Source organism: Periplaneta americana, chromosome 12 (assembly GCF_040183065.1).
Source record: "Periplaneta americana isolate PAMFEO1 chromosome 12, P.americana_PAMFEO1_priV1, whole genome shotgun sequence".
NCBI classification, from domain to species: domain Eukaryota; kingdom Metazoa; phylum Arthropoda; class Insecta; order Blattodea; family Blattidae; genus Periplaneta; species Periplaneta americana.
Genome location: NC_091128.1, coordinates 163564696 through 163578929, shown reverse-complemented (window position 1 = coordinate 163578929; position 14234 = coordinate 163564696). Strand labels below are relative to the sequence as shown.

The 14234-nt window shown below is 35.6% G+C and overlaps 1 protein-coding gene across 2 annotated transcripts in view; it reads right to left on the bottom strand.

Moving 5' to 3' along the window:
- The window catches only part of Rgl (Ral guanine nucleotide dissociation stimulator-like), a 184141-nt gene extending 176739 nt beyond the window's left edge, over positions 1 to 7402 (bottom strand). For both annotated transcript variants that reach the window (XM_069842490.1, XM_069842491.1), the window contains exon 1: positions 7243 to 7402. In XM_069842490.1, the coding sequence (XP_069698591.1) occupies positions 7243 to 7266 (24 nt within the window). In that variant the 5' untranslated portion in view covers positions 7267 to 7402. The remainder of the gene's footprint in view (positions 1 to 7242) is intronic.
- Between the last annotated feature and the right edge of the window lie 6832 nt (positions 7403 to 14234).

Sequence of the window (14234 nt, the reverse complement as noted above, 5' to 3'; positions counted from 1 at the left end):
GCTATTAATGTGGCACCATGTGATTAATTAGAATTTGGAAGGATTTTTTTGACACAATTATCACAATGTCATCCCTCAGAGATGTTGGCAGAGCAAACTGCCGTCGAAATTCTTCGAAAAAAGCTGGTATAGTCCCTCGAGCACCTATGAGCAAGCCGAATACCTCAACGTGAATTAAGGCATATTTCAGCTTGAAATAGTTGAATGTAGGCTCATAGATCGACTTCTTCTCAAGATGGACCTCGGCTGACTGATGACATTCTACTTCAAAATGTATCGTGGGGTCCACAATGATGCCCTGTTTAGTGTCAGCATTGTACGCTAAAATATCTACTCGTCTCGTTGACCCATTTTCAGCTAGACAGGAGATTTCTACTTCTACTATCCAGCCCTTATTTCTTAATGCGGCAGCAATTTTGGATCTTACAAGATGATGTCTAGAGTTCCTCAAGAGCAATCCCTGTTCACAGAATCCCAAGACGTGTGCTAAAGTTTCAATATCCGGGCAGCCATGTCTGCACCGGGTACCGTCGAGAGATCTGCCGGGAACGGAACGAACAGCTGCTAAATTTGCTGTCATTTTCAGGCTAGATATCCATTCACTAGTCGAAAGTCCTTTCTTGTTTGCAATCCAACTGTTGGCGGCTGTTACTTCGCTATACTAGACTGTGATTAAAGTGCAGAACTGATCCAAGTAAAAAAAATCTCCAAGTGCGGGAGATAGAACGTGGGAGAAATTCACATTCGTAAGTCAAAACTACTATTAGAGGTCCAAGTCTGATGACCTGAAAATTGACAAAATTCACATATAAAATGACTGAAAATCAATAAAAATTGCCTACACTTCCCGAAAAACCAAAGCTCTGCATAATGTAGGAATAAACTAGATCGTCGTTTGTTCCATAATAAATGCAATTCAGTTTCCAAGACAACTGCTGTTTACAAATTAAAGAAATTGCTGCTATATTTTTTAAGTTAACAGTCTATCAAATTAATGGATTAAGGCGACAAGGCTATGAATTTTTATAACTTTAAATCGCCACTGACGCCAAAAAAAACACATCCAAAGGCTTTAAAATACTTCGGGAGATGAAGCACCAGCAGCATGGACTCTGTATAATTGGTTTGCTGAATCCAAACGTGGACGCATTTGCATCAGCAACTATTTCCGGGAAGGTCGACCTGCTTCAGGGACCAGCGACAGAAATATGGACGCTGTGCGTCAAATGATTAAAGAAGATAATAGAATCACCATCGCCGAGATTCGAGCATTTTTAGGGTTAGGTATGAGTGCAATACAAAAAAAATCTCCATAATAATTGTCTTGCTGTAAGGAAACTGCGTACTCAGTGGATTCCAGATAATTTGACAGGAGCTAAGAATTGAAATGCATAAAAAAAAAAAAAAATTCAATCGAGGCAAGTCAAGTTATGTTTTCGGCATCATAATAGGTAACGGAAGATACGAGAGATGCAACTGGACTGCTACGAACAATCGGCGAAAGATACCTAGAGAACAATAAAGAAGTGTAGGCCTCACCTTTACTTTTTAACTTTGCTCTAGACTAGAGTATGCCATTAGGAAAGTCCAGGATAACAGAGAGGGCTTGGAATTGAACGGGTTACATCAGCTGCTTGTCTATGCGGATAACGGGAATATGTTAGGAGAAAATCCACAAACGATTAGGGAAAATACGGGAATTTTACTTGAAGCGAGTAAAGAGATAGGTTTGGAAGTAAATCCTAAAAAGACAAAGTATATGATTATGTCTCATGACGAGAATATTGTACGAAATGGAAATATAAACATTGGAAATTTATCCTTTGAAGAGGTGGAAAAATTCAAATATCTGGGAGCAACAGTAACAAATATAAATGATACTCGGGAGGAAATTAAACACAGAATAAATATGGGAAATGCCTGTTATTATTCGGTTGAGAAGCTTTTGTCATCCAGTCTGCTGTCAAAAAATCTGAAAGTTAGAATTTATAAAACAGCTATATTACCGGTTGTTCTATATGGTTGTGAAACTTGGACTCTCACTTTGAGAGAGGAACATAGGTTAAGGGTGTTTGAGAATAAGGTGCTTAGGAAAATATTTGGGGCTAAGAGGGATGAAGTTACAGGAGAATGGAGAAAGTTACACAACACAGAACTGCACGCACTGTATTCTTCACTTGACATAATTAGGAACATTAAATCCAGACGTTTGAGATGAGCAGGGCATGTAGCACGTATGGGCGAATCTAGAAATGCATATAGAGTGTTAGTTGGGAGGCCGGAGGAAAAAAGACCTTTGGGGAGGCCGAGACGTATATGGGAGGATAATATTAAATGGATTTGAGGGAGGTGGGATATGATGATAGAGACTGGATTAATCTTACGATGAAAGAGTAATGGAACGGAGAAAAATTCTCTCCGGCGCCGGGATTTGAACCCGGGTTTTCAGCTCTACGTGCTGATGCTTTATCCACTAAGACACACCGGATACCCACGCCGGCGTCGGACAGAATCGTCTCAGATTAAGTTCCAACTCTTGGGTTCCCTCTAGTGGCCGCCCTCTGCACTACGTCATAGATGTCTATGAACGTAGGACTGAAGTCCACACATGTGCTGAGGTGCACTCGTTATGAGTGACTAGTTGGCCGGGATCCGACGGAATAAGCGCCGTCTTAAATCACGAAGTGATTTACGCATATCATATATATTATTTATTTATTTGTGGCTTAGTGGATAAAGCATCAGCACGTAGAGCTGAAAACCCGGGTTCAAATCCCGGCGCCGGAGAGAATTTTTCTCCGTTCTATTACTCTTTCATCGCATGATGACGCAGAATACCTGCATGGAAATATCATATGCACTTCGGTAAATAATATATATGGATTAATCTTGCTCAGGACAGGGACCTATGGCGGGCTTAAGTGATGGCGGCAATGAACCTCCGGGTTCCTTAAAAGCCAGTAAGTAATAAGGCCTACATAGTATATGTGGACTTAGAAAAAGCTTTTGACAGAGTGGATTGGAATAAACTGATGGGGATCCTAAAGAAAATTGGTCATTAAGTAAATTTCCAGCCGAATAAATAAAGAATTTTCAACATTTGCTATAGAGGTTAGTAATCTCCCAAAGATACTCTATATTTGGGGTATAACAAATTGTGGCTAGCATCATTCGATTTTAAATAAATAAAGAAAGAAATGTGTTAGTTCTATATAAGTCACTGTGTACTACGAACATCGTAGCAGAAAAGAAAGTCTGTTTAAGGAAGTTAAAAATTCCACCTGAAGATCTGGATATGAACAACATTCATATCCATAAACTACGAAACTACAAAATCTTAAGAAACACGAGTACGATAAAAGGTGTGCGCTTCCACATAAAGGAAGAGGTGTTATTTTATTTGAAGAATATACTCCTGGTAATAAATGGATTTTTTCTAAAGAGGATCTGTCTTTCTCTGAATGGCGGGACGCAATTAAGATTAATGCTAACGTGGCACCAGTGAGAAGTCTTCATGGGAGATCCTTGGACGGTTTCAGTTGCAGATACTGCAACGAGATTGAAACCTTAGCACACGTCCTAGGATCCTGCCAACATGGAGAACTCCTGAGAAATTCACGCTTTCGTAACATCCGAAAACTAATAGCACAGACCCTTAGAAAAAGATCCTTTCATCAGGTCCATGAAGAAGTGCACTGCGTTGCGTCTGAAGTCGGCGGAGTTAGAAGAGCGGGCATCGTGGCTCTAGACAAGACTAATATAGTAAAGACTTTATACTGGAAATTCATGTTCAAAAGTGGCACAAATGTTGAAAGATATTAACAGTTTATAATGATTTCTCCCTTTTCAACTAAGCAGTAACAATAACTGCCATACAGTTGTAAATTTACCGGTAATAAAATTGTTTCTAAAGAAATTCACACACATATGGCAAGGGCGTTTATAACTAGTGACCACTATTCCTTTAATACAGTATTTTTTTCTCGTACCTAGCCGCTCGTAGCCTAGTCTTATGTGCCCGGAAGGTGGTAAGATCCTAGAACTGAAACGAAGAGTTGAAATAATTTTGTAAATAGGTTATAATAATTAGGCTAATTTACCTTAATTCATTTTTGTTCAATTTGTAGGCATATTACTTAGGCCTAATGTTTCTTCAAATGTGGATTTGTTCTAAGTTACAAAAAAAATACGAAGAAAATCGTCCGATTTGAACTAAATCACCATTATGTATTTCATTTTAATTCAAATAAAGACGCATAATGTTTCACTAATAGTTATTTATGGGACTTGTGTATAAAATTGATTTTTTTTTTTTGTACGATAGGAAAGATTCTGAGCACGAGTCATAGGCTAGATGAATATCGCAAATCAAAATGTAAGAAGTCCACGCCACATAAGTTGCACAAATAATTTGATTGCCGTAACAAAAAAACTTGTCACCATAGAAACAGAATAGTATTACTATTAATGTTATAAAAAAGAGTAGGCCATGAAGAATGCGATAAAGCTATTTTGTGCGAGATCGTGCGTATTTGCTTGTTTTCCGCACAGAACCAATACGCGGTAAGTGTGAAATACCGCATTCAGTATTCCCAACGTAACACACATAACAATTTCCCTCTTCTTACCGCTTAAGCGCGACATTCATTTTACTGCTTTAGGCTTTTAAAATATTATTTTTAGAGACGTTTAACATAGTAATAATTATAAATTGGAAACTTACCACTGCAATTTCACCTAAATAGCAATGTTAATTATTGTTTTTAAATATTTGCAAAAATTAAGTAAAGTCTACTACTCCACGAAACTTATTGCATTCCTGATACAAGTAACATTAAGGAAGCCGTGAAAAAATCAACAAGATTCCAGATACCGATGTTATTACTGCAATATGTTATATAAATAATAAGCTATTGTTAAAATATTAAAATGAAAAATAAATCATTACATAACCCTACCGTTTGTTTTAAGTTCGCATTTATAGACTGGGGAGGGGGGGGGGAAGACAGACGTATATCACGGCCTGCTGGAGTATAGTAAACACAGAAAACATTTTATAGCAACAATGTTGAAGAAAGATATTAAGTTTTCCGAAGTTGCAGTCATTAAACAGAAACCAACATGGAGATTTCATTGCAACTAATTAGAAATACGTCTTTCAGGTATATAATAAACGATCTTCGCACAAAATAATGTACGATACACGAGCGTTATGTTTGTTTTCATGTTCTCGGAAATTAAAAAAGCTCAACTACGTTTCGCTTTTTCAATCTTTTCCTCGACCATGAAAACGTCAACATACCGCTCTTGTAACGTATATTACTATTACTGCACATGTGCGATAAAGTGTAACCACAGTCTACTATACAGGCTACAGTCACGAAGCTTGAGTTTTCAGGGTGCTAAAAACAATAGACTGTGCTGGTACTATTTTGCATTGCCAGTAATGAGCCGATATTAGCGATCCTAGTGGTGAGCAACTATCTAATGTTTGCATATTTACTACGTATTGAGCTTCGTGACTGTATATACTAGACTGTGGTGTAACTTCCTTTCACGGTATTCAGAAAAGGCCTGCTTTTATACGTAAACTGTTTAGAAAACCCGTTCATTTTGTTAAGTCCCGGTACCGGTAATTGTAATTAATCGTGTCGTGACAGCCCATAAAAGGACAAGACCGACTGCTGCCTTCACGTCCACATGCCTCATTAGAGGTGAACGATCATCCAACCAGAACGGGAGTAACGTATGGTCAGCATGATGATTTCATCCATTTCGTTATGATAGTGAATAAATATTATTAACTTATATTTTATTCGCATTATTCCCTAAATACTGAATATTAAGGATATCCATTCAATAATTTAGAAGAAATTGTTGTACACAGAACAACAAAAACCACGACGCAGAAAACGTGATATTTTTATTTCTTTAATTTATTCATTTTTTTCTTGCATAACAAACCACACGTTCATAGAAATCGTTGTACACAGAATAACAAAAACCACGACGCAGAAAACGTGATATTTTTATTTCTTTAATTTATTCATTTTTTCTTGTATAACAAACCACACGTTCATATTTCTTACGAGAAATAAAACTAATTATGAAAATACGCCTAAAGAGGTATTAGGCTCCTAAATGAAAAAAGGCCTACCGGTATTTGATTCTATACAATAGGCTAATAAAATTATGATTTCAAATATGTACACATAAGTGATTAAGAGATCGCTATTCTTACAACAATCTACTTCTAAAGCTCTTGAAAATTTCATCCATTGTCTTCAGATATTAGCTCCATTAATAATCAATGGCAGAAAATAAAGCAACAATGTACAGAAACTCTAAGATATAATTATAAATATTGATAGACCTAAATTTCTGTTTTTAATGTTTAATTGTAACTTATAATGAATATGTTATTGCAGCCTACGACAACAATATGTTAATGCTCCAGAAAGGATAACAAATGGCTTTCTCGGTCCCACAGAGTCGGTGTATAGTCTATCATTAAATTATGTTCTCAGTCTTTTACAGTTATAGTTCCGTAAACCCACATCAATTCTCTCTAAATAATCCGTACCGCTACCGCAAAAGAAGAAAAAATATACGTATGTATATGTTCTTATACGAAATCCTTCACCGCTCTCTACATGCACATTTCCTTTGCATACGTAATTCGCTTCCAATAAAAATAATTTCACCTTTTGCCTTTAAAATATACGCCACTAGTTAAAAATCCAAAATGGTCAGCAATCAGCAATAACAATGCAAGGCATGCAGTTTCTTTAAATATCTAACACATATTCTAATTCACAGGAAATAGTTTGTAGTAATTAAAATAGGACTGGAACGCGAAACCGTCACGTGATCAAGGAGAAACAGTACCGCTATTTTGTGGTTCGTAACCTCAATCCCGACTTGACAACCGAGCGGTAGGCATAACAACACGTACTAGCAAACAATGCATTCTTGTCATACATCTGTCATTTAAGTTGGCTTACGGACTCCGAAAGGAAGTCAATATGGACGTAAATGTCAAGATGTGAAGAATCACAAAGCGTACATGGGCAACCTTTAAATAAATATTCAACCGATAATAAACATCTATAAACCGTAGCCATAGGTTTTGCGCTTCAATATTTTCGTCTAATATATGCGATTGTTACGTAGCATCCAACAGAGTCAAAACTACAACAAAAAAGAAACCATAACAATCTCAGAAAAACATTAGGTACTTACCAGGCTATCTGCATCTAAGTTCATTCTTCAAGCCACATGGTCTCAACCTCCGAAACCTCCAGTTGCTGATATTTGGAGGTATAACTAAAATAGTACCACACATTCCAACATTTTTATTCAGCACCTGATTTCACACACCTCTCATTACACTTCGCCATGACGTTTAACAGATCAGAATAAAATCACCTGTCTTGAACCGCATGTTTCACACACATTTGCATACAAATACAGGCCACCATTGTCCATCCGTGTTACGAAAATGGTTAACGAGTAACTATAGTCCTTAACATAAAAACAATCTTTGAAAATATTAGTTATTGTGCTGCTAATGTACGTAACGCAAGTATGAGGCTCAATGACACTCTCAACATCCCATTTCCTAACAGGCAAGCTTTCTTCTCCACGATTGACGTGACACAGCTTTCACCTCTCGCTACCACTGCCATCTATGAGGGAAATATTTGTAAGTCTAGAAATGTGCTGCTCCCTACACTTTAAACATAAACTATTTTAAAATCATATACAAATTAGTTTACATAATCTCAAACAATAAAGATCGAGATAAGATCTTTTCAATAAAACTTCTGACGTAAAAGTGGCATTCCACAAAACAAATAGTGCGACATAAATCTCATTTACTTTCTCATTATGCATTTACGAAGTAGTTAAAACAGTTACTTTCCAGAAATTTACGTCAATGTAATTGTACAAAACAAAGATTTCCTTAGTATCTGATTACGTATGTTCCTTGAAGTATGTACAGAAGGTCATTAAAAATACACATGGGATTTCCATTCATCCAAATGATATTGAAAGTCAAGAAGGCAGTGGTCATTATTTCCCATTGTTGCGCCCTGGATATTGAGATTATTTTCTAAAAGTTACGAGTAAAATGAATAATTCGTTAACGTTTAAGCAAGTATTAGACTGTTCTTTTATTTCAGTAAATAAATATTGAATCTCGCTACACGGTTCTAGGAATTTTGCTACACACCAAATACGGGACTGAAGTCAGATTTGTGTACGTTCATTATTAATGGAGCTAATATCGAAAGACAATTAATTGAATTTTTAAGAGCTTTAGAGTAGACTGTTGTAAGAATAGTAATCTCTTAATCATTTATGTGTACGCATATGAAATCATAATATTATTAGCCTATTGTAAAAAATCAAATACCGGTAGGCCTTGTTTTCATTTAGGGACCTAATACATCTTTAAGCGTATTTTCATAATTATTTTTATTTCTCGTCAGAAATATGGAGATGTGGTTTATTATGCAAAATAAATAAATCACGTTTTCTGCGTCGTGGTTTTCCTTAGTATGTTATTGTTCATTAGTCTGTGTACAACGATTTCTTCTAAACTATTTAATGGATATCCTTGATATTCAGTATTTAGGGAATAATGTGCATAAAATGTAATAATATTTATTCACTATTATAACGAAACGGATGGAGAGATCATAGTGTTGACCACACGTTACTCCCGTTCTGGTCGATAAGTTACAATAAAAAAAAAAACAAAGAATAAAAATTTGGGCCTATCAATACATATTTATAATTATATCCTAAAATTTCTGTACATTGTTGCTTCATTTTCTGCCAATGAATGCTTATGGTGGCTACTTCGAACACCTACATTAAGCTACAATTCCCCCCCCCCCTCTCCCAAAAAAAACGAGAATTTTATCTCAATTTGTTCCATAGTTATTGATGAACAAACAGCGTATACATTTTTGGGGGGTACTCTGTAGTAATCATACAGGTATTTCACTAATCAGACTTGAGATGATTATATAAGAAACGAAGGTATATTTTCTTTTGTTTCCGTACGAGTCCCCGTTTACATTCCAGTAAATGTGTATGATTTCACGGGGACTTTGGTAAATAAACAAAAGAAATACGGAACGTATAAACCCTATTTTTTTAAGATAACAACAAAATTCGTCTAGTTTGTCTAGGCTTTCTATGACCTATTTAAAAATGTTATATTTTAGTGAACGGTATTTATTTCGTTCATGCTATGGTAATTTGTTGAATCAAAGGTTTAAACTAACGTTTCATTTTCTGTTGTTATTAATGTCTCATTACAATAGTAATTACTAATTATTTATATGCCTGTAACTAGTGTATAATCTTGATAATTCTCACGATTGTTTATAATGAAAATTATACGTGTGTTACATACAAAGTTTTATGCTATTCTAGCATTAAAATATGTAAAAAAAAAAATACAAAATGAAACGTTGACTTTTGACGTACTGGAGACATGAGTACCGGATATGACGTAATTTCATGGTTGCTAAGTAACCGTTTCTAAGACAATGTTATTTTGTTGTTGTTTTGAAGCTTTCTCTTACAGGTACGTTATATAAAATTGTATTGTGAAGGCGGTGATGACGTCATGGAATTCTAGTTGCTAGGTAAACTTTTCTGGCACCAGTGCCAGAAGTAGGCTAATTGTGCACGATTTATAGCGTCATAACAAGCGTTTTTAATGCTAGGATTGCATAACTATATTTGTATTAATTATGAAATAATACATAAAAACAAAGGAACATAATCACATTTCGGATATTTATTTTTTTTATTGATTACGTTTGACCCACCATGTCTACTGAAGTCCTTGAAAAGCGATATAATTATAAATTTACTGTATTTCTAATCAACGCCAATGTACACTTTTTAAAAGAAATGTTCATGAACACATTTTGATTAATCTTCTTCCTCAGTTCAGATACACATAGGTATTACAATATATTATATATATATATATATATATATATATATATATATATATATATATATGATGAATTTTACGTTGTACTTTGTATTTTAAGCTGGCTATTATAAAATCGAAATGAAATTATGTTTACTGTACTTGAAAATTTTATATCGAATTTCAATTAGAAAATCTACTTAAACAATGACTCCCTTGTCCCCAATTGAGGACTAACTAGTGTTATGCAGTACTCAGAAATGTATAAATAATCAATATGAACACAAATAAACCTGTTACGAAAAAGCGTACAGGGTGCGTATATCCATCAAATTAGAAAAGAAATATTATCGTCTCTCAGTTAGGACATATGTTATATTAGATAAAGAAAGAAGCAAGGTTAATGACTACCTTAAAGCACCCGGCGTTGCCAGGGTTTTGTTTTTCGCTTCTATTTTGAAGTAAATTGATCGTTACACTTTTCGGAGATCTCGGCAACACAACTATAGAAAATCAAAACGAATAGTCTTTATAAGCTTTTCTCGTCGCTAAAGATGAATCTTTACATAGCGCCACTTACATGAATTAATGACCTTCTTGATCAAAATGCCTGCCATGGTTAACTCAAATAAATTATTATTATTATTATTATTATTATTATTATTATTATTATTATTATTATTATTATTATTATTATTATGGAAGGATTGACTGTTTTTCATAGCTTACTCATTTCATTCCGTTCATTAGACACACAAATCTCACAGCAAATTGTATTTATCTTAATTCCTGTATAGATGTTACACGCAATCAAAGGGATTTACTCAAATTCCCCATCACTTTTTCGCTATCAATTGTATTTTCGCGAACATCTTAAAATTAACTTTTTCCAGTATAACAAGAAAACAAAAAAAATATTATGAAGAAAGTATTCAGTGGACTTAATGAACGAAGAAAAGACATATCTTTAAAATGAATACCGTATTCTTAAATGAAGGAATGGATTTTCGTGTTAATAAAACAAAGAAAAAGTTCGTAACTAGCTAATTATTATTATTATTATTATTATTATTATTATTATTATTATTATTATTATACTAATGACTGTAGGCTATGTTTAACGTCATGACAACTTTAATAGATTATTGGTTAGTTCATTGCAGCATACTGAATGAAGTCCTAATCTGAACTAATCTAGTTACGGGTAATTACTTTTTTTAATCTTGTCCCCCTTCTCTTCAGGGAATCGCTGAACATTGACACTGAAGAGACAACGAGGGACTCCTGTAACGTTAAACTCCGTCTAACACAACACAGGACATCACGCTAACATTGGACAATGCCTTACGCGGGATTCGAACCCGAGATCGGAGTTTTCCCTCAGTACGGATACCACAATCGGCAATCTAACCCAAAACAACCTAAATTAACTTAACCTAGGAAAGTAATAGGCCTGTACTGTCAGCAAGACCTATAATTAAAATATTAGCTTAGCGAAAATACTCATGTCTGAATTTAAGGAATGTTCTTCGTAAATACCAATACTCAGGGTGATTCTGATTCAGAGGCGTAGGCCTACATCAAGCAACTGATTCTTAATACAATTGTGATGTTAAAAGCTCATAAAATATAATTCATATTTTTAAAATTGACTAAGTTACATCCTCTTGAGGAGTGCGCAGTTAAGAAGTAATGTTGCAAAACCGAAAGCTCGCGGGTTCGATTCCCAATGGGGTCTTGGACTTTCTCCATTGATCTTATCTTTCCGGCCGCACTATAGTCCTGGGAAATCCACCACTGTGGAGTAACGGTTAGCATGTCTGACTGCGAAATGAGCAGGCCAGGGTTCAAACCGAAGTTTCCCCTCTCAACCAATTAAAACGGAATTTCGGGTAACTTTCTTCATTGAACTTCGGACTCATTTCGCCTTCATTAATTTCAACTTTCTTTATCATCTTTTTTTATCGAGGATACAGCAGGATGTAGTACGGTGACTTGCATTACAGATGAAATCGATCTGAGGGAGCTGCAGAAGTCCCAGGGGACAGAATTGGCTGATGTATAGCTGAATCGATAGATGGCACCAAATCATGAATCACGATACTTACAGGGATACTGTCCTACGCGCTTAAAACAATCGTCCCTGCTGTGCGCGCATTCATGATTTCCTCTGTAATAATATACTGACGTTCAAAGATATCCGATCTATGATTCTATGACCGTGTAAGCGAACTTTCCAACCACGGAATAAGTCAGAACCAAAGATATGGCACCATTATTGGGGCCGTTAAAAAAGCGTCAGGGAAAATAATTATGTAGATCAAGCATACATTATTCTCATAATTGACAATATCAGCAGTTCCCAGCTAAACGCAGTGTTCTTTTATAATCAATAGAGTGGGATGAAGAATTGAATTCTATAATGCAGGTAAATTGATCTATGATTGGCAACAGCGACTATTATTTTCGCCATCTATTCATAGAAATAATAACTAAAGAATCCACACTTACACCAACATATTATCGATCACTATTGATTAGTCAGATCAGATATTTTTGAACGTCAGTGTACATTTATTTCACTTTGACGATATGTGTCAGAGGAAAAACAATTGAAGGGTACAGGGGAAAAACAATGAATGTCACATTTACATCTGATTAGTGAAATATGTAAATAGTGATCGATGTAACCTATGTAATGGAGGGGGAAAAGGAACTGGTCACCCTACCCCATTATCTCCTGGCTTAGTTGTCTCATAAGTGGTGGCTTGTTGGCATCACTTGTGAGGTTCAGACCTGTCTTAAGACAGTTGACTAAACAACATCTTACAGAAAAATTCTTACCATTTTCATCACTTTATTTTAAAGATAATATCGTCCAAATGCTTGCCGTCAGGAACTACACACTTCTCAAACAGTGACTGTGCGTCCTTCTTCCTCAAAAAAGCATGGCTGTATTATTCCAAATTGTGTAACAGGACACCAAAGAGTAACACGCTCACTGTGGAGAGTCGTTCCTGCATTTCTTGAGGATTTTCTGTGGCTCAATACAAAGATTTTGTTTGTTGACGCAGCCCAACAAATGAAAATGAGTTTAGTCACTACTGAGCACAACAGCATCGCCTGGAACATTTTCCAATACGGTCTTGCAAGCAACTTGATGGTTAAGCCAGTCAAATAGCCGAAGTTCCTGAAGCACCATAACTTTGCAGGGATGGAACTTGAGGTCTAGGTTTAAGATTCGTCTGACACTCGATCAGATATTCCCAAGGCCAGAACATGTTTAATGGCTGAATGTTATGGAGCTCACTGCTGCGATATTCTTAGGAGCCCAAAAGTTGAGACATCTGCTGGACGACTTCTGTTTGAAAGTTTAATCTTTTGTTTGAAATTTGTCACCCATAACAGTATGATTTTCTTATCAGGAATTCTTCTGTGTCGACCTACTCTAAAATAAGTATGAAATTGCCACTTCATTGCAATCACAGAATCACAATCTTTTAAATATGCTTCAACAACAAAATGCATGATGTCTATCTGTCCATGCCATGGTAACTGAAATGGCATGGTTTTTGCTGCTCAAAGATACACAATACAGAACTCAAATGCAACTATCAAGAAATCTGTGCAGTGGCCAATTCAAACCGGGGAGATCATTCTGCCGGACCCTGTACTTTCGAAAATCCTTTCAAATTACAAAATACGTGTATTTCAAATACTAAAAGGCATATGACTCGGTTAACAGAGAAGTTTTATGCGATATTCTTATTGAATTTGGTATTCCCGAGAAACTAGTTCGATTATTTAAAATGTGTCTCAGTGAAACGTACAGCAGAGTTCATATAGGTCAGTTTTTGTCAGATGCATTTCCAATTCACTGCGGGCTAAAGCAAGGAGATGCACTATCACCTTTACTTTTTAACTTTGCTCTAGAGTATGCCATTAGGAAAGTCCAGGATAACAGAGAGGGTTTGGAATTGAACCGGTTACATCAGCTGCTTGTCTATGCGGATGACGTGAATATGTTAGGAGAAAATCCACAAACGATTAGGGAAAACACGGAAAGTTTACTGGAAGCAAGTACAGAGATAGGTTTGGAAGTAAATCCCGAAAATACAAAGTATATGATTATGTCTCGTGACCAGAATATTGTACGAAATGGAAATATAAAAATTGGAAATTTATCTTTTGAAGAGGTGGAGAAGTTCAAATATCTTGGAGCAACAGTAACAAATATAAATGATACTCGGGAGGAAATTAAACACAGAATAAA